Source organism: Phoenix dactylifera, chromosome 17, assembly GCF_051530095.1.
Source record: "Phoenix dactylifera cultivar Ajwa chromosome 17, Ajwa_hap1_PhDact_Kaust_v1.1, whole genome shotgun sequence".
NCBI lineage: Eukaryota > Viridiplantae > Streptophyta > Magnoliopsida > Arecales > Arecaceae > Phoenix > Phoenix dactylifera.
The window spans coordinates 10254883-10277000 of record NC_143206.1 but is presented as its reverse complement, the minus strand read 5'-3'; the positions used below and the strand labels follow the sequence as shown (position 1 = coordinate 10277000).

At 38.2% G+C, this 22118-nt stretch overlaps 1 protein-coding gene across 2 annotated transcripts in view; it reads left to right on the top strand.

Moving 5' to 3' along the window:
- LOC103701654 (ferredoxin-dependent glutamate synthase, chloroplastic) overlaps positions 1 to 22118 on the top strand; it is a 50001-nt gene that overhangs the window by 6213 nt on the left and 21670 nt on the right. For both annotated transcript variants that reach the window (XM_008783801.6, XM_088713418.2), the window contains exons 3-12: positions 102 to 544; positions 697 to 828; positions 4119 to 4217; positions 4489 to 4559; positions 5784 to 5880; positions 7411 to 7503; positions 8756 to 8901; positions 19056 to 19215; positions 21135 to 21245; positions 21377 to 21592. In XM_008783801.6, coding sequence (XP_008782023.2) covers positions 102 to 544; positions 697 to 828; positions 4119 to 4217; positions 4489 to 4559; positions 5784 to 5880; positions 7411 to 7503; positions 8756 to 8901; positions 19056 to 19215; positions 21135 to 21245; positions 21377 to 21592 — 1568 coding nt within the window. The remainder of the gene's footprint in view (positions 1 to 101; positions 545 to 696; positions 829 to 4118; positions 4218 to 4488; positions 4560 to 5783; positions 5881 to 7410; positions 7504 to 8755; positions 8902 to 19055; positions 19216 to 21134; positions 21246 to 21376; positions 21593 to 22118) is intronic.

The window sequence follows — 22118 nt, the reverse complement described above, 5'->3', positions numbered from 1 at the left end:
TAAATATCTTTAGCAATTGTAATCATTGTTTTCCCCAGCTTAAGATTCAGGTTCTGTAAACATATTTGCATACACTGAAGGTATCGATATGTTTTCTACAGTTATCATGAAGACATTTTCAGAAGAAGGTTTGGAGGTGCTTGGATGGAGACCAGTTCCTGTAAATACATCGGTAGTTGGTTACTATGCGAAAGAAACAATGCCTAACATACAGCAAATATTTGTCAAAGTTTCAAAAGAGGAGAACATTGATGACATTGAAAGAGAACTATATATTTGCCGAAAGCTGATTGAGCGAGCAGTAAAATCTGAAGAATGGAAAGATGAGCTCTATTTTTGTTCTTTGTCAAATCAAACAATTGTATACAAGGGCATGCTTCGCTCAGAGGCTTTGGGGCAATTTTATTTGGACCTCCAGAATGAACTTTACAAATCATCTTTTGCTATTTACCATCGAAGATACAGCACAAATACTAGTCCTAGATGGCCTCTTGCACAACCAATGAGGTTACTTGGTCATAATGGAGAGATCAATACAATACAGGTTTAGATTTTTGTTTTGATTGTGTTGGAAATTTAACACTCTATGAAATATTTTCAGTTACAATTTTTGACTAACTCTATATGTGTGTGTCTTTTTAGTATGAACAGATTATGTTATTCATAGGAAAATTTATGATAAAAGTTTTTTTGTAGGGCAACCTGAACTGGATGCAATCTAGAGAAGCAACAATAAAATCTCCTGTCTGGCGTGGTCGTGAAAATGAAATTCGCCCGTATGGAGATACAAAGGCATCTGATTCAGCAAATCTTGATAGTGCTGCAGAGGTATGAGTTCACCACTCTTTAGGTCACTTACCACTTTCAAACTTCCATTGTAACTTATTGATCTGAAGGTTTTAATAGTATTTATACTACCTTGATCTAATCATTTGAAAGTGTAATTAAGAAAAGAGAAGATCTGAATAGTTGAAAGATTGTTAAAGGGTCATATTAGTTATAGGGCCTGAACATGATCTTTGGCTACTAAACCTATCCAGAAGCTTCACTTAATGATGTTTTCAACTAGATAGCCTGGCATGAAGGTGCCAGTCTACCTTGTAGGTAAAGTCTCTTGGTGTCGTACCTAAGGCATGCGTTTGAGTCCTACCTTCCCCAAGGTTTTGGGTATTAGTGGCATTTGTGGGAGGCTGTCCCATTGTGGAGCCCATTACCTACAGGCCTCTCCTACAGACCCCTCGTGCCAACACGTACACATGTGAGAGAGAGAGAGAGAGAGAGAGAGAGAGAGATTCGCTATCTCGGTACTGGATCTCGTACCGATACCATCCTATTACAGTATTGGTATATGGTACGATACGAGACGATGAGACATACCGAGTACGATACGAGACTGCATACCAGTTTGATATCGGCATGGTACGGTATTGACCGGTATGGAGAACTTTGGAGAGGATAAAACACATAGGTAATATCTAGGGAATTCAATTCTTGTTAATGTTGTGACAATGTCGAGTTTAATCAGTTGGGAGTCTGTCATCTAGTTAGGAAAATGAACTTCCATAAGTGGAGATATTTGGATTCTCCTTATTTGCATATGAGGAAACTTCATTTTAGAAGTTGCAGAGAATTGGGCCTTAGGCTTTAGGCATAAATATTGAGTTTTGAGTAACACACTTGTGTTTTTCATGGATAATGTACCATGCTTCATGTTACGATGCTTGCATGCATTAACATCTGAAGACAAGCCATTCTTTGAACACTTTGTTGGAGGTAAAGCTAAAACTATGATCAGGTGACCTAACTTTGTAGCCTTGGTTAAGTTTTTCTTTCAAGCTAACTAAGAAAATCATCTATTGAACACAAATTGTAGTTATTTCATAAATGGGCTACCTCCTGGGACAAACATTCTACAATTACTGTAAAAGACATGCTGCATGATGGCTACTTTAGACAAATATATAAGTTTATAAAAGAACAGTATTATGGAGGGTGAAAATTAACAAGAGATATGTTTCAAAAATATTTAGTTTTATATGTACTAGCTGTCTCAAGACGAAGAAAAATCTTGTAAACTATAGATGAAGGAGAAAGTTGCTCTAATTTATCGTCTTGAGGGTTATTGAGTTTAAATTGTGCTTTTCAATTTTCACCAGAGTATCAGATTTTTATTCTGATTTTGTAATACCTTTATGCTCCATATTTTTGGCTAGCACATATGGTGAGGCTATTTGATAATTGATCATAATCTCGTTAACATGATCAACTGGTATGAAACAGGGCATGTTTATGATGGAATGTGCATTCAGTGAAATTAAAAGTTTATTTAAATAGATCCATGGCTTCAGTAGCTGGTCGTCAAGCACTAGAAAACTCAAAAGCATTCGAAGCTGGTAGTTTGAGAGGTAGCAAGTTTTGATATTAAGAGCAGCACCCATATAGAAGCTTCATGCAGCTAATAATTCTTTTTCTATGATCTTTGATGTATGAGTTTCAAATCAAAACTATTTTTTGAATCGATATAGCTATTTGTTTCCTTCCTGGCAAGGTTCGCACCGGTACAATGCGGTACCGGACTTGTACCGGTGTGAACCACTCCGGTTCGCACTGGTACGCCTCTTTTTTTCTCGGTTCTGACCCCAAAGGGGCTGGATCCATATTCCACTGCTATATCGGACCGGTTAGGAACCAAACCGGTCTGGTACGGGCTGAATCGGCCGGTACGGGCCGAATTGGCATACCATGCTTCTTGGTGTGAGTTATGTTTCAACAATGATCTGCCGTACCGGTCGGTACGGGTCGGTATCGGCCGGTACATACCGGTACCGGACCCTACCGGTACGGTATAGCTACATATTTCGGTAACGAACCGTACCGACCGGTACCGATGCGTACCGGCCTGTACCGACCGGTACTGATGCGTACCGATCTGGTACCGGCCCGTACCGATCCGGTACCGGCCCGTACCGACCCGGTCCGTACCGGCTCCAAATTTATTTTTGGCTTTTAGCCCCATCGGTATAGTACCGGTTCAGCTCGGTTTGGTTCGGTACCGTACCGGTACCGATGCCCACCGGTACGTCGGTACAGTCGGTACCGCGTACTACTTTCAACAATTCTTAAATGTTCAGTCCTTGAGATCCAGAACGTGCTTCCCTTAGGTTTTTAGTTCAATTAAACTGATAGTCTCTTTTTCATGCTTTTGGCTTAAATGAGTGTCATATATGGAGAAAAAGCACAAGTAACATACTCTGGTAACTAGAGGAATTTGAGGTGCAAGTGTTGGAAATGAATGCTAGAGTCAATAATTATTGAAGAAGCAAATGGTTTGATATGAGCAGTTATTAAATGGTCCTGCATGAGAAGTATTGCATTATGAGACAATTAGCCACCGGCTCTCCCATCTCTCCTAGTAATGGTTGTTGAATTTGTGATGACGGTCTGCCTAATTATTGAAGTGCATGGTAATATGTGTTATAAGCAACTTGGTAGATCAGATATAAAGATGTAATACAGATCTAAGGTAATAGAATCGATTGCATTGATAATGAATTTGAATATGTTTGTCCTATTCATGAGAATGACATATTTTCCACAATCTAAACTGCTATTATCTATCATGATAAAGAAGAATAGTAAATATGGCATCTGTAGGTAGTAATGCTAAATAACCTTATGTCAGTATGGGAGAGTGCATGAAACTTGACCTTTACATTGGAATGAGGAAGAATGTTTAGTGTATTTCTCCTCTAGGAGATGAGGGATCATCAAGAAAGAGTCACAGGCTGATAGTAGATCATCAATTATTAGGATCAGCCATTGATTATTGACATAGCAATCAGGATATTCCTCTATATGAAGTTATGAACAGATACTTAAGATAGGGATAAACATTATCTGATCTTAAACAACTTAACTGCATAAAAGTCTGAACATGGAGAAATACCTCTGTCTTTTAAGTTTCTAAGTGTTCAAATTTGCATGAAATTTTGAAGCGCTCATTTGTAACATCAGAAACTGTTATGTAAATTTCTAGTGTTTCAGTTTTCATTCTGTTAAGAGTTTTGTAGTTTCATGTCTTGGATGGGTTAGTTATATACTTGTCTCTTTGTGGCCAGTTGTTGCTAAGAAGTGGTCGAAGCCCAGCAGAAGCTTTGATGATTCTTGTACCTGAGGCATATAAGAATCATCCAACATTGATGATAAAATATCCTGAGGTAAGATTTGCCAATATGATCTAGGGTTTGTGTATTATTTTTAATGTGCTTGGACAAAAGGTTGCTTATATGTTTCTTTCTTTCTTTTCTTTCTTTTTCTTTCCAGTTAGATGTATATATGTCTCTTTACTGTTTCCTTCTTCTCTTGCTTTATGTCAACAGAGTTTATATGATTAAAAGTTTGTCTAGAGAATACATTCTATTCCATGTTTCCATTTGTACCATTAAACTTTTGTAACAGGTATTTGTTTATACTCTTTTGCAATGTTAGGTTGTTGATTTTTATGACTATTATAAAGGACAAATGGAAGCTTGGGATGGACCTGCCTTACTTTTATTCAGGTATTTTGTATTTTATAACTTAGAGATCTATTGTGTTTGTCATATCTGTTGTAAGTTTACAAGTTGTTTTAGTCATTAGTTGAGATTTATGGGTTGATTGTGGTTTTTGTAATATAATTTTATAATTGTTATAAGCAGTGGTTTTTGTTCTATCCTTTGCTTGTGTATCTGGCTCTTTTCGTGCCCATATGTTTACAATAATAAACATAAAGTAGGTACAAGAGGGAGTGGCTGCTCTAGGCGATATTCTGGTTATTCTACTATAGTGGTTGTTGTAAACAGAAAGAATCATGGCTATAGTGCACATGTACTTCTATTCCCTTATTCAATCTTGCCTTCCTTCTTCTAATTGTTATTTCTTATGTTTTGTTTGCTTCTTGCTATCCATTTTGCAATACATTTCTCTTTGCCGTGGTAGTATATTTGTGTTGCCCCTGGGAAGAGTTTTTGCAGAGAATGTTGGTATTGTACCCCTCCATACTGTGGTCATATGTATTCAAGTTTGTTGTATTTAAGGAAAACAAGTAGAAATCATTTTTATATCGATCTACTTTTAATGTAAATTTTATTTAGAAACATGCAACTATACTTTTTTTCTTGAGCGTTCAAGTGATAATTAGTGACTGGATGCTGGTAAGAGTATGATTTATGTCGATTCCACTTGCTACTGCATTTATCCCTCTTGACATAAAATCAATTGCAGTTAACACAAAATGTATAGTTGGGTAATGGCATGCAATTAAGTGGAAGACCCTGCCCATCTACCCACCCACCCACTCCCTCCATGCCCTGTATGCATGTATACGAACTAGAGCTGTAAACTTAGGAGTTCCCTAGAGGGCAAGGTTGTCAAAACAATTTAATTTTTCTCTCTGGTCCTTAAGCATTTAAATGGTTTCATGCAAATAAATCATATAGGGCCTTACTAAGTGGTTAAAAAATGTACTTTTAAATTCAAGCTACTTTGTACAAAATTATAATTATAGATAATAAACCATTAAAGGATGACTTTGTAGCTGAAAGATATTTCCTTAGTCAATATTAACATACCATTGTAAGTTAGAAGTATTTGGCAAGAAAGTAAATTTCTAGCCATAAAGTTCGGAACACAAATAAAGAAAGCAGTTTGTACTCTGTTAGTATAAGATTTATTTAGTTATTGATAGAACATGCTTTTTAGCAACTAAAGATAGACAACTAATTACTATCTTTTGATGGATCTAGTGATGGAAAAACAGTAGGGGCCTGTCTTGATCGAAATGGTCTTCGTCCTGCTCGATATTGGCGAACAATAGATGATGTAGTTTATGTTGCATCTGAGGTAAACAATATATTCACTCATTTTATAGGTACTTGGTTATACTTTTCATTTACTATTCAATTTCTATTTTAAGAGTGTGTTCTTAGAATTTCATTAATTTCAAACATGTCCAGAACATTGTTATCTTCATTTCATAAAGGATACTGCCAGCAGATGTTTCTAAGCTTTATTCAGTGAACATCTACCCAATTTCTCCAAAGAAAATATTCTGTATTACATGCTGTGTTTTATTAGTGACATTACAGTGGTCCCTTCTATATGAAAGTAAAGATGGAAGAAATATGAACCATGCTATAAATATCAGCAAACATTTAGCACTGAGATTAAAAGAAGTGTTCAAGGAATGCAGTCTCTTGTGCTGCTTCATTCGGTGTAACGAATGTTAGCTTAGGGTTGATAATTTTTGACTCAACTTTTTTTACCCGACCTGGACCCCTCCACCCGCCTAATCTGACCTGCTGGGTTTGTGGGTCAGGTAAAGATCAGCCAAACATGATCTCTGAGCAGTCGGGTCAGGTTCGGGTCAGGGCTCCTCGACCCCATGGTTCAAGCCTTCAGGGGGTATATATTATATTATATTAGTTTCAGTATATATCTTTAAGTGGTGGATTTGTGGGGTGGATTTGAGCCATTGGATGTAATATTTGTTTAGAGATTTGTGATTTATATTATTATCTTATTTACTTTGTAAAGTGTTTTTGGCCAAAATAGCCTGCCCATACAATACGAAGGGTTGGGCCAAGTAAAATGGGTCCGTGGTTTTTCTGCAGGTCGGGTTCGACCGTTCGAGCCAGGCCCCATGGGCCTTGATATATGTATCTCAACCCGACTGGAACCCAGCCATACTCGCAGATTGCACACTTATGTTAGCTTAATGTGCATGCGAAACTGCAGAGATTAAGTAGGTCATATATGACTCCAATTGGGTGCGCTTCACAAACCAATCATGATACAACATCAAGCAAACCTTTCTGGACTTCAGTGTTAAATGTGAGCATGACTTATCTTGCAAGCGTTTTCCTGGTTTATGGGAAAAGTGAATGAGTTACTTCCCTTCACTTTTGACATGTCCACTTTGATGCTCCACGATGGTTCATTTGCTTGCAATATTTCTTTACCCAAAAAAAATTGCTTTGAAATTTATCTAGCTCATCACGCTGCCCGCCTCATAATTGCTTCTTTATTCTATGCTTTCTTAAGAGATTCACTTCCCTATATCAGCACCCGAATCAGCTTATGCACCCACTCTTGCTTCAGGTAACTAAATCTGCACTGGTGCAGGTCAATACATGCTGGCATGGGTTGGAAGCATGCCTGATAAGCAATCGTAGCCTATAATGGGCTGGCAGTTGAAATCATGGATTGCTATATATTTGCTTCACAATGTTGAATGTTTACTCCTGATGCTATTTGAATACTTGTTGATTTTCCACTATTATTGTGAAAATGTGCATATCAGACCCACTAGCTCTTGGTATAAGGATCAATGATGCATTGCATGATTTTTGCTGTTTATGTGTTAAATTGCAGGTCGGTGTCTTGCCAATGGATGAGACAAAGGTAATAATGAAAGGTCGATTAGGTCCGGGAATGATGATTACTGTTGATCTGCAGAGTGGTCAGGTTTGCATTTACATCCATATCTATGATTGCACAGAAGCATAATTTAGCATTCAGTATTCTTTGAAGTGGTAAAGATATTCCTGTATGTATACATGTATATACATACGTATACACAAACAAATATATATGGTCTCTGAAAAATTTAAAATATGTTGGCTAATTGCTGTTCTTTTTCCTTTCATTGGGAAATCATCAATCTAGATTTTGGTAATTATTAGTATTGCTAGTGATTCTTCTTAAGCTTTTTTTTTGAGGTGTTAATTTGACTGATACAAGAGACGTGAAGTATTTAATAGCCCAGTTCAGATAATGGACTTAATGATGACTATTTTTGAAGTATTTAATAGCTCAACTTGTTGGCAATTAGTGATGACATATGGAGCTGCATCAAGTATATATGTAACATATACTGTTCTCAAGTAAGTCAGTTTAAAGATCGTATACAATAGCATGCTGAACTAGGCAATGAATTCGCAGAAATTGACAGAGAAACTTGAGCCTATGATTTAGTTAAAATATGCGAAAAACTACAACAGTTAGTGACTTGTATGTACCTTATTGCTACTAACAAGTACCTTTATGAGTTTGAATCTTTGGACCATGGAGATATCATTCTGCTGCATTAATTATAAATAATCCTCTTAAGTTTGCTCAATGCTGATGATAAAAATTTTAGGATATGATTCCACATATTTACAAATTGATCCACCAACTTACCTATAATTATTACAAAGTAAGAGTAAATGAGCTAAACTTGAACAACTATTACATGACATTAAACCTAATATGCACACTATGCTGTACTTTTTTTTCCACAATAAGTGGACAAGAACATATACTTCGACCACATATACACACCCAAGAAAAGGAGCATATACACATACATGCATATGGTTATACATGTATATATTAATGCACATATTTGTACCGCATGTACATGTATATAGACATATATTTATACCAAATGTACATGTATATGCTTATATGTATATGTGTGTGTGTGTTTGCGTGGGTCTGTTGAATGTGTTCTTTTGATATATGAGATTTTGCATGTTGTTAATCATGAACTACTAATATGTAAAATTTTGTGCTATCATGACAACTCTATTTGTAAGTTTTGTCATCTATTCTCCTATAGATTTTTAGATGGGATGCATGCGATGTGCTTTTTATGCATGTCTCCTTTTGTAGTTCTTTCCTAAAATCCTTAAACTTGTTCTAATATAGTAATTTTGTTATTCTTATTGTTTAGGTTTATGAAAATACAGATGTTAAAAAGAGAGTAGCTGCAGCGAAGCCCTATGCAAAGTGGTTGAGTGAAAATATGCGTACCGTGAAGCCCGTCAACTTTCTCACGTCTGTTGCTATGGACAATGAAATGGCTTTAAGACACCAACAGTTAAGGATCACTATTCTTTAGTTTGCATTGTTTGCCCCAACTTGGACATTTGTCCTTTACATATCTTTCTTCCACTGCCAACCTGATAGAAGCAGGGTATGCCGAACCGGTGGCGACCTAGATCGAGTTGGTACCGGTTCAGGCTGTATTGAACCGGTATTGACCCGGTCCGCCGTAGGATCCCCGCGCGGGACACGTTACCACATGTTTTCCCCGCGCGGGACGCGCGCGGCCGCATTCCTTTTTTTTTTCTTTTTTTTTCCTTCTCTTCTTCCTTCTTCCGGAATCTTCTCCTTCTCCTTTCTTCTCCTCTCTCCTCTCTTCTCTCTTTCCCCCTTCTCCCGCGAGCAAGGAAGGGCGTTTCCCCGCGCGAGGATTGGTACTGATACATCTTCTTCTCCTCTTTCTCTTCTTCTTCCTCTTCTTTCTTTCTCTTTCTTCCTCTTCTTCTTCCCCACACGTGTGGGCGTGCTGCCCTGCGCATACCGGTGCGAATCGGTCCGGTTCTTACTAGTACGCAGCGGAAACCGGTCGGTTCCAACCCCTATAGGGTCGGAACCGTTTTTCACGGCTAAACCGTACCGGTTGGCCCCGGTACGGGTACGGTACGTGCAGAATCGGTTGATACGTGCCGGTTCAACATACCATGGATAGGGGGGCGTGCTGGCCGGCAACTTGGGCTCAGCCTCACGCATTCAACCTTTAAATATCAATTGTGTGCTTTGAGATTTGCCATTACATGAGGGCATTGTCTTAGCTCTAAATAGCATCACAGGTTAACCCAGACAGGAATTGTTATTTTTGTTGTTGGTATCATTTTAGCTGTTTTATTGACTATTGCCTTTTCATTTTCTTGTATCTTCTGTGAATTTTAATTAGCATGGAGACATTTGTAGTTGGTACTACATTTTATCTACCTAAAGATGTCGTTGTGCGCGTCATCATCATCATCATCATATCATATATTGTAGTTAGAGAATTTGTTAGTTGTATATGAGCTCTTCATTATTAAATGCATATCTGTACTATTGTCTATATTTTTATTGTTCTATTGGTTTTGCAAGTATAACACTTTACTAACAACTCCACTATTGAATTGTATTTGAATAGGACATCGGTTAGTCCCTTCCTTTTTTGCCTTTTTTTTTTGAACATGGTATCACAACCACCTTGTCTTCCTACATAAATTGGACCGGCCTTCCTAATATGACTATGTTATGATTTTTGCTGTATCTTTTTTATTTTTGACGTGCATCTACGAAGGTTCAAAAACTGATAATTGTTTTTGATTTTATCAAAACAAAATGAATTTTCGTTTCAATGCTTTTCCACTAGTTTCAGTTTAATTTTGGTACTTTTTATTGCAAAATATTAAATACATCAAATGGACTTTTATTTCATAACCTCTGCCACAGACAGTTGAAAAGCTATCACATGATCTCGTTGCGTCATCATATTATCTTTCTTACAGAAAGAAATTTGTAACATTATCTATCGCCTAGAAGTGAAATATGTGCGTCAGTCATGGATTCGTTGAGAATGATTCTGATCTAGTTCATGGCCTATTAGAAGTAGAAAGCGCTCTTGTTGGTTAAAATTTACGAAGAATATACACAAAATAAATAAAAAAGAGGATAAAAATTAGAGAACATTCTTAAAGCATATTTATTATTTTTTGGGATTATGGGGGCATCATGTCTCCGCTACAAAAAAAATCACGACAAGGACCACCGAACTGGTACCGGGACCCGTATCAATCGACGGTCGGTCTAGTTCGGTACCAAACAGGAACCGATACGGCTAGGGCTAGGGCGTGCTGGTTCCGTACCGGCACACCCTTTTTTTGCTTTTCAAGAATATTTAATTGGTAATTAATCTTTTTGAAGTTTTTCAATAATTTTAAGTGCAATTTGATTTTTTTTGGTATTTTATTGATTTTTTTGATGTTTCTATGATTTTAGTTTAACCTAATGATGCATTTTATTATTTTACAATTATACAAATCATAAAATGATTAGTGAGATGTTGCATGCTACAAGGAACAACATAAAATTTTCTCAATTAAGTAATGATGTAAAAAATATAAAATAATACAATCACTTATATACATTTAAAGTACAACATACGTACCGATATCTAAAATCGGATCTACTGGCGATGACTCGTAGATTTTGAGATCATAAGCATAGTTAGGAGGCACATCAACCTACCTATCTTACCAAGCGACGTAGTTTTGTACGTTCATCCCATAAGGAACGTCGCCGGGTTATAAGCACTCTCGGATTTCTCGCTGAAGTTCTGGCTTTGACAGGTCCTCTGGCTGATAATATGTCTGCTGCCGGTAGCAAAATCTGACCTGTGAGATGCTCTGGGCTGCGTAGGGTAGTAGCTACCGGAAGATTTCTCATATGTATTATATTCATATCCGTATCCGTATGAGTCATTGGTTACTTGTGGCTGCGGATAATAGGATTCAGTATACGACTCGGAACCTGATACGTCTGTGGATCCTACTCCACGTGCGAGGTCATCTGCAATTGCATCGTGTCCTCCTGAATGATCTTGAAGAGTCCGTCTCCTATATGCAATCGTATCCTCGCGGGCTCTACCAGATTGTGCACCGTGGTTTCTATTTTGTGTAGCATGCGTAAACTGGGACTCACCGGTCTATCGAAGGCTACCCTACGAGTGTCTCATAAACAATGGTCTTCTATCCTCTATTCTCTTTATGGCCAGCAAATCAATGAGCATCAGAACTGTCATTACTGCTGCTCTAGGACTCGTCGACACTCTTCATCGGGGTTGCAGGTGCTTTTTAGTTTTGATGTGTTGGATAGTTGCCTTCTTATCCTTCGTGTCTTTCTGCCCAGCTTTGTTACTCTCCTGACTGAGTCAACCGGATGGCGTGGTAACCTTGTCTAAGCATCTCTCGATCATATCTCTGAGAGGATATCTCGAACAAGGAGTCATGTGGTGATTGGCTCTTTTGTGACTGTTGCTGATCAGTTGTAGGAATGCGTGGTATATTGCGCTCAACCCATTCATCAAGCTCCGGCTTTTGCTGCTGGCCCACAGGCTATCCGATCATAGGATCATCCTCATCATCAGCGAAAGCACTATGGATTGGATCTGTATACTTGAGCTCTACTTCTGAATGCACTAAAGCCTCAACCTCATATTATAGTGGATATATACAAAGTCATGGAGGCACTTTTGTGTCAAACAATTTCTCTGCTTGCTGTGGATGAGAGCAAAAGTGAACCAGTTGCGCTCATAGCTACTCGAGAAAACTGTCTGGAAGAGGATCTAGACAGCTATCCGCTTAAGATTTTTCGCGAACAGCCCAAAATAATCCATTATTCAGCTGCAAAAATATTGAAAAAAATAGATATAAGATAGTACCATATTAGTAACCATCTAATGCCAGATAAATGTCATGATGTATAACATACGTAGATTCATACATTTCTTACTTACGACAATTGCTTGCTTTCCAAAGCTGTCGCTGCCTTCTCCAAATAATTTGGTATGTGAAAAAGAACCGTGTTGTAGTATGTTCATAATAGAAGGTACCGGTTAACTTGCACATGTCACTTAAGTTATCTCTTTTAGATATAGGGTCGCGACTTCTGGATCAGGCTCCGTCTTGTAAATGACATTATACAGAGTGGTCAGAAGTTCGTCATCCATACCAATTCCAGTTATGCTGTACTGGAACCGAGGATTCAGGTAGCATGCTGCACATAGAGGAGACCGTTTTAGTAAAATTATACAAGTACATGAGTAATCTAATTTTCAATGTTCTTGCTTACCTACTAAATCTAAGTTTCTATCCATTTGGTAGTCTCACCGCCGCTCAATGATGCCGATGTACTCCTGGGCATGGGCTGGATCTATCTCCATGATCTGGGCCTTTGCCCTCTTCATCATGTGATACAGAAAGCCCATCTAGGAGTACCTCTCGCTATCCACAGTTCGAAGCATTTCATACAATGGTCTGATAGCCTTCACTATCGCAGCGGCCTGCCAGAATGTTTGCCTTACCACCAAGTCTTCGACACTGCTCTCTTCAGCGTCGTACTAGGCATATCTACTTTCATGCCACTCGGGACTGACAAATATCTGACATGGCTGCTTGCTTCTCAAGAAGGCTATCAAGTGCAACGTAGTTGGTAGCAAATCGTGTGGCTCTTGGTCTCAAAATCTCTTTTCATGCATACCTCCTTATCAGTGAAAGGACCCAAGTATGCTTATAAATATACCTGGTGATGGTTTGGGCTGTCTTCACTATCTACTGCATCCTAAAATCTTCATAATGTCCATCAATATGAGGCTGTATAATGTGCAGCACATGGGGTCCAGAAAATGTGGCCATCGCTCCAAAAATCTCTCCGGCGGCTTTATATTGTGGCCCATTATCAGTGATGACCTGCACGACATTCTCCTCTCCTATATGATTAATCATCTTCTCCATAAGTTTGAGGATGTACGTGGCATTGTGCATTTGATCAGAAGCATCAACCGACTTGTGGAAGAAAGTCTTCATATCACCGTATGTTAGAAAGTTGATGCTCTGCCTAATAGGACCGGTCCAGCCATCACACATCATAGTCAATTCATATGCGGGCTACTTGCTCTTGTAGGAGTTAATCATTTCTCTAACTCCTTATTACTGTCAAGAAGCTCACCGTATATGTCCTTCGGGCCTGGAGAATCTACACTGGGACTGGCAACCCATATGGTGGAAATGACAAACCTGTATTACGTATTGTCTGCCACATTCGCTGGAATGTGGCTAAAGTAGAATTAGGATCCAATAGCTCACCACATATCCTTCTTATCCTTCTTTAGCATTGAGTCAACCTTTTGCTGTTTCGAATCTCTGATGGAAAAGGCACGTGGATCTAAATCGTAGATTGGTGCTTCTTGTGGAATTTCTCTGGATGACTTTTTTTTGCTACTAAAAGCCTCCAGCATATATGCAATCTAGCCACCGTCTTTGCTAACGGCTTTTCTGACTGAGGAGGTCCTTCTGAAGTCTAGATTTGCCCTGCTACTCGCAGAATCGGAGCCCGACTCGTAGTACTATGCTTGGCCACCTCATCCAGCTGCTACTGATCATCCAGGCTCGCCTGTATGGCAGCCTAGATCTGTGCCTCGTCATTTGGAGCGGATGCCTCTGACTTTCTGGAGTGAAAGGAAGGTGGCTCTGCTGCTCGGCGGTCCACCTCCATCTTTTTCTTGGCAACCATTTTCTTCGTTGCTCTGAAATCAGTGAAGTGCTTCATCAGTTGCCGAACCTTCTGTGGGCGTTTTCGGCATATAGATATATTGAGATAACCACCAGCCAAGTGCTGCTTCAACCTGGTGACCCCTCATTTCTTGAACTTTGTGTTGCACCAGTTGCACTGCCGTGCCGGCCTAAGAATATTTGCGTATTCTTCCAGCTAATATCACGCTTTGGGTCTTTTTTTTCTTGATGGCTCCATTTCTGCAGGTTTATCAAATACGTCAGTTTATCAATTGTTCAAAATTAACAAAATATTAATACGATGATAATTTTTTTACTTCAGAAAATATATATGATTTATCTAATCTATAACCCTAATTTTTTATATTTATTTATATATTTTTAATAATTTTTAATTTTTAAAAATATTTATATATCATAAATTAAAAAAATATGATCTCTACCTTAAAAATTATTTTTTAATTATATAATACGTACTACTAATTTTTTTATTTTTGGTATTAATTATATATTTTAAATTATTTTTTAATTTAAAATTAATTTTTAATATTTAAAAAATTAATTTCAGCTCAGATCCATGTAGAATCCAATAATGGATGCTACATATATTTTTCTAGGCCCTTGGACACGCATAAAAGATTATTTAATTTTTTTTAAGTTTAGGCCTAGGCTACTGTGCTTATGATTGCATCAAAACTTGAATAGATGGATACCAAATTATTATATAGAGTAGCTTGCATGCTTCTAAATACGTTTCTGATTTTACAGTTTTTTTTTTAAAAAATTATCCTCTCTTAGTCCGAAATATATTTTTAATTTTTAATAATTATATATAATTCGAAATATAAAATTTTTTATGTCAACGTGTACATCGTCTATAGATTTACAACATATAAAAAAATCAAATCCAAATTTAAAAAATTGGCATGATCTTCTCTTATTTTGCAATTTTTAAGCTATTTTTTCAAGCCCTCCAAAAGAAAGGAGATAGGAGAGAAGAAGCATACCTTATTTAGCCTTGGCTCTTCCTTTTGATAGCCTGAATTGGTGTTATTTGTGAATTTTTTGGAAAGTGGAAGCTCTGGCTCTGTCAAATTCCGTTGGGAAGGCCTTCTCGAGCTTTTCCAATGCCACTGAAGGGGCTTTTAAAGCCTCCAGCAGGCCATTGTAGCATTATTGCCACAATGCTTCTTGACTCGGTGCGAACTGGCCGATTCCGACCCCTATGGGCTAGAACCGATTTCAAATAGCAAATCGACCTGGTTTCGCACCGGGTCGGTTTGGTATTGCTTGAATTGGGCGGTTCGGCTCGGTTTGGCAGACCTTGAATCACGGTAAGAGGATAATTTATCATTTTTCTAATTTCTAGCAATATAGTATATGTCAATGTTTGCCGAACTGGTATTGTATCTTGTACCGACCGGCCACCGGTTTTATATAGAATAGGTCCATATCATGCTGTTTTGGGGCGTACCGAAGTGGGGAAAGGGAGGAGGCAAAGAGGGGGAGAGGGACGAAGGAAGGAAGAGAGGGAGAGAAAAGGGTGTTGCTGGAGAGGGGGGAAAGGGAGGACCTTTTCTTGATGCCCTTCGATCGCCAACCCCGCTTTGCAGTCAAGAGAGAGAGAAGGGGCATTGCTAGAGAGAGGGAAGAGGAAGCACCTCTGCCTGGAGCCCTTCGATTGCTGGCTCCGACATGGTCGAGAGAGAAAGAGAGAGGACCTACCTTCAAGGCAGTAGCTAGCGTCAAAAGAGAGAGCGGTGGAGCTAGGGCATAGGAGATTTTCATCTTTGAGAGAGGTTTAAGTAGGGGTGGCAAAATATGACCCGACCCGCCAACCCGACCCGTGTTCGACCCGCCATAAACAGGTTTGGGTTTGGCCTAAACAGGTTTGGGTCGTAAACAGGTCGACCCGTTTAACCTGTTTATTAATTGGGTCGGATACGGGTTTTAGATGTCTGACTCGTTTAAACCGTTTAACCCGTTTAACTGTTGGGCAGGTTAAACAGGTCTAAACAGGTTAAACGGGTTAAACAGGTTAAACAGGTCTAAACAGGTTAAACGGGTCTAAACAGGTCTAAACAGGTTAAACGGGTCTAAACAGGTCTAAACAAGTCGGGTTGGGCAGGTTAAACAGGTTGGGTTGGGCAGGTTAAACAGGTCTAAACAGGTTAAACGGGTCAGGTTGGGCAAACAGGTTAAACAGGTCGGGTCGGGTTGGGTAAACAGGTTACCTGTTTATTAAACAGGTTAAACGGGTCAGGTTGGGTTACCTGTTTAATAAACAGGTCAGGTTCAGGTTGTAATTTCTGACCTGTTTAATAAACAGGTCAGGTTCAGGTTCATGATTTTCTGACCCGACCTGCATGTGACCCGACCCGTTTATGACCTGATCCGACCCGATTGCCACCCCTAGGTTTAAGGGAGGTCATTTGGGGGGGGAGGGGGGAGGTCCCCAATTTGCTGAACCATTCCAATTCTGCATTGGTTCAATTCAGTATGGGCCAAACTTCCTGGTTTGGATCGGTTTGACAATTGTTGGTATCTATGGATCTAAATTTTCACGAGTCATAAGACTTGAGTTCTAGGATAGGAACTTTGTAATCAATTTACTTCTCTCCAATTTTCTCTAAAATTTAATGTTGAAATGCTTCGTTATCTTCTTAAACAGTTTATGTTTGAGGAAAAATGCTTCCTGACATTTAGAGAAGTGAAGAAATGGAATGCATAAATAGGCATATAAACTGTAGGATTGGCCTGATATGTTTCTTTCGCTTAAAACTCCAAAACCAAACCTAGTTTTATTGGTTCCATTCAAAGTTTGACCATTCACATTTTGGTCTTAGTTTCGGAGCTTAGAGCATAACTTCAAGCCCCGATTTTTACATTGTCTTATATCGTTATTAACTCTTAATATGACCGAATTATCAATTTTTATCAAAATATGATTCTGTTTTATATTTGTACTGCACATCAATCTTACTTGAGACAAATAAAACTATACTACTCTGACAACTAATACGATCTATATTTTGTCAGTTTTTCTTTTCATTATGTGTATAGGATTTAATTTTCTCCATTAGTTGTTACAACTTTTTTCTCAAAATATATGCTAGAATGGCTCGAAAAGTAATTTCTTGGGCATTGAAGAAAACTTTCTGCATAGATATTAAACCAAGAGTGTTGAGGACATTTATGCTATGGAAATGAAATGCATTTGAAGTCAAGGTTTGCCGTCTCGATATCGAACCCTGTACTGGTGGCACACTAGCATTGTGTCGGTATAGTACGGGATCTTTTTGATGTACCGAGTATCGATATGCCACTCATACTAGGTACTGGTATCGAACCGGTATGGTACACCCCATATCGTCCGGTTTGAGTTGGTATGGCGAACCATATTTAAAGTAGTTGTATTAAGGCTAGAAGTTAGTAAGCTTACAATAAGAGTCAACATTGAGCCATATCTTTTTAGATCAGTCATTATAGGCTTATTGCTAGTATTTAGGAAACGTTCTATGATATCTATTCTTGGCAGATGACATGATGTTGATTGATAAGATGAGGACAAACTTGCTTATTTAGAATTAGGAAGGAAATCTAGAGGCTAATGGCCTTAAAATCAATATGATGAAAGCAAACCATCTGTATAATGAGAATAGAGTAAATTGCTGTAGCTTTAATGAAAATAGAAATGAACATGGAGCCCTAGTTGAAAAGTACTGTACCGTACCGATTCGGTACCGGTACTTGGTACGAATGATGTACCGAGTATCGGTATGCCCAAAAAATCTCATACCATACGGTACCAACACTGTGCTAGTATGACACCGGTACGGGGTCCGGTACCGAGACGACGAACCTTGGATGGAAGTTGCAAGAAATGATTTAAAAGAACTTATTGTGGTACCAAAGTTAGATTTTGGCAGGAATGATTGGTAAATAAAATATAGGTGATCTTAAATAGTGCGATAAAGTTTTATCATCATAAATATGATTATTTGATAGAATGACAATTTTTCCTGTCCTACCCTTATTAAGCTTGGTGCTTTAGTCACATGATGGTGAGCCCTGCATAAGCTGACCTGAACTAGCTGGCCACCCGGTCTTTCTGTCTTTCTTGCTTTCATGTCGTTGATTGTGGTGTCAGTTTGTTGCTGCACCACAGACTCTACTTCCAATGCTGATGCCTTTTCGTTCTCTTCTATTATGCCTACCATTTCATAGGCACTGTTGTGATCTTTGTTTTTGCATCAGCTTCAAACGATTACTTTTTCGGTTTTGGTCTTCTCTGGCATTCCAGTAAGATGTATTTTCACGCTTAACTGTTGAGATGTACCATATCTTGGTGTATAAATTCTACAGTGCACATTTGGTTTTGGCACCTGCATTATGACAGTATTTATGGACATTCGTACTCCCTCTACTGCAGTGATTGAAGTATTTCTCAAATTTCCAAGAATCCAGTGCTACACATGTTAGCGATTAGGATTAAATGTCATCATTTGACATCCTTATGCCCTCGTCACATTATATTGGATCCATTGCTTGTGCTTCTTAGTGAACTTGCGCCCTACTTGGGAATGCATGTTTGAGCATGCCCTTGCATGTGTGCCTGCTTGTGTGCATCCATTAATAAGATGTGTTGATGTTACATAACATCAGCTTTTAGATAGTTTGATTTATTTTGAGATTTTGTATTCTCATGAAAATGCTCTTCCATCTCATATGCATGTTTGCATCAACCTAAAGAGATGTTTTTACCCCAAAGCAATGTCTAAGAGCTAGGTTACTATAATTCTTTAATGATAAAACTAGAATTTACTTTTCTTCCTAAGTCATCTACTTTTCTTTTTTGAATATATGATCCTTTTCTTGAACTACTTGCTTTGGTAAAACCAGGGCATTTGGCTACTCAAGTGAAGATGTTCAGATGGTCATTGAGACAATGGCCTCCCAAGGGAAGGAGCCGACATTTTGCATGGGTGATGATATTCCATTAGCTGTCGTATCTCGGAAACCACATATGATTTACGACTATTTCAAGCAGCGCTTTGCCCAGGTCAGTTTGATATGCCTAAAATGAATTAACTACTAATCCAGCATGATCTTTTCTGCCCACTAGGTACAAGAGATGTTTACCAATGAGTTTGATATTTATTTGTTAAAATAAATATTGCTTTAACATACGATAACACCTGTTTGCAGTTGTTATACTCAAAATGCTAAACTTGCTAATGTCAGGGGTCATCTAAATGCTGTAAATATTTGCACTTCTGCTACTTTGCAGTGAACTTCTTGCTTCCTTGATTGTAAATTTTAACATCGATATCACTGGGAAACAATTAATTTTGTTGTGAATTTATCCAATATTACTTTACAAGTTCCTGCGCACATGGAGCTCACTTAGAAAACGTAAAAAGGATGTTTTTCCAATCTTCAAAAAAACATTAATTTTAAATAATCCATTACTATATCCATATATAACTTTGTAAGATAGCCTGAATGAATGGAGAAAGTAAGGGAGCACATTGATGATAAGTAGTGATTAAGGTGAATAATGGCACATATGCACAATAATATGAGGCGTACATCATTATTACTACACAGAAGCAAAATGTCCTTGTTTTCGTCTCTTCCTCCTATTTCTCATTGATATTGCATTCAAACTACATTCGCATTGTTATTGTTCTTGGGGTTATTCTCATACTAGTGCTAAGCAAACAAGATGCATGTGGTTGAACATGAAGGAGCGCTTGATAAATGGTTGTTATCCCATCAATAATATTGTTTGCAATAAATTTAATAAATAGACTCTTTTGTTTATATGCTTCTTGCCAAGGTTTGTCGTCTCGGTACTAGACCCTATACCAGTACCATCCTATTACAATGTCGGTACGCAATATAGTATGAGACGGCAAGGCATACGGAGTATCAGTATGGTACAATTGCATACCAGTTCAATATCGGTATGGTACGGTACCGACCAGTACGGAAAACCTTGCTTCTCTCTTTCTTAGTCATTTATTGGAAAGTGAGTGTACTTATAGAAGTAAACTGAGATGCATAGTGTCATGCACGATAACTAACCATTGTGGGCCATAAGCACAACCATTGAACCTTGTTGTAATTATTTGGGTTGGCATTGCTACTCTTATATGAAGGACTTGTGTGCTCATAGTTGGTGCTGGCATGATAAATACTGTAATGTGCTTTCTTATGCCAGTGCTTGGTCAGCTTTGGCAGGGCTTTGTGCCAAGCATTGACATGCAACAAAACCATGCATGTAATGCTGGAATAACGTCGGCACAGTGCATATTATGCCTCCATGTGTCTACTAGTCAAGATGGTAGTTTGCATTGTATATAGCAGTGATGGTACTTGCATATCTTACATTATTAAATAAATGTTCACATTCTAGTTAGTTTCTTGGTCTTATCTAGATTTCTGCAAATTTTCTAATTGATCTTACTAAACACTTTTGGTGAGTATTATTATTATTACTATTTCATTTTTTTTCAAAAAAAAAAAGAACAGAATGATTTGTTGAGTATTTCGAGAGGCCATGACCAAAATTTTCTCAATTTTCTCACTATTTATCATTTGTCAAGTTTAATATCCACCAATATGAAGTGAATATATATAGTGATATAGAAGTTTGATAGGATGCTTGAAACCATTTGACTTTCTGCATGAGCCAGTAAGTATCTCTACGTTAGCCTAGTGGCATGCCTTCCAAAATTGAGTTTTTGTGGCATCAGTAATTAAGTTGCATTTTTTACTCATGCATATATTAACCTATTAGCATGCCTCAAGTCTTATTGCAGTATCAGTTGTATCCAGCCTTGGTATTTCCATCTCCTTTGGATAGATGATTTTGTAATTATCTCTTTATTGTAATATATATTATTCAAATATCATAAAATGTTATTGTCTATTTGTTCCTTGTACTCATGTTCTTATACATGGTCATCATTTTAGGTTACAAATCCTGCGATTGACCCCCTCCGAGAAGGCTTAGTTATGGCTCTTGAGGTCAATATTGGAAAACGTCGAAATATTTTAGAGGTTGGACCTGAGAATGCTGCTCAGGTATGTAACTCTTTGTTGACATAATAACTTAATTTGTATCCTGGAAATTATTCCTTATTTATTTGAATCCTGTTCTAGATAACATGTTATTGTGTTTTTGCATCTTATTATGATATTATTGTATTGTTCAGGTTATTTTGCCGAGTCCTGTGCTGAATGAAGGGGAACTTGATTTGTTGATGAAGGATTCAAATTTAAAGCCTCAAGTATTGCCAACATATTTTGATATTCAGAGGGGCTTAGATGGTTCACTGGAAAGAACATTAGTGGAACTCTGTGAAGCAGCTGATGAAGCTGTTCGAAATGGTTCCCAACTTCTTGTACTTTCTGATCGTACTGAGGAGCTGGTGAGTATTATTTACCATATATATGACTATTTTCTTAATTTATTTTTCCATTTATCTTTCAGTTATAGTCCTATTTAAATTGCATGTAATCCTTTCATAATTTCTGCAAATTTTCAAACAATGTTTAGACTTTCTGCCTTCTCATCATGTGGATTGAGGTTTCTGCCATCTGTTACTGGGTTAACAGAGAAAGAGCTTCTTTAGTTCTTTATGTCAATATCATGACAAGGTCGGCGGAACTGTCCTGAACTGGGCGGTTCCGGCCAATCCAAGTCGTACCAGCGGCTCAGCGGTATGGTTCCGGTAACAAAAACGAGATCCGTTGCCAGAGCCAGAAAAGGAGAAAAAAAGAGCGAGCAGGGGACGGAGGGAGAGGTCGAGAGGGCCGGCGGAGGCTGCGGGGGGCTGAAGGAGGCCATGGCCGGTTCCCCTGTTTCGAATGGAATAGGGGTCCGGCTGCGGCTTAAAAAATTTTAAAATTTTTAAGCGAAGTCGGTAAGTGATTTGCCGACTTCACTTAACAATC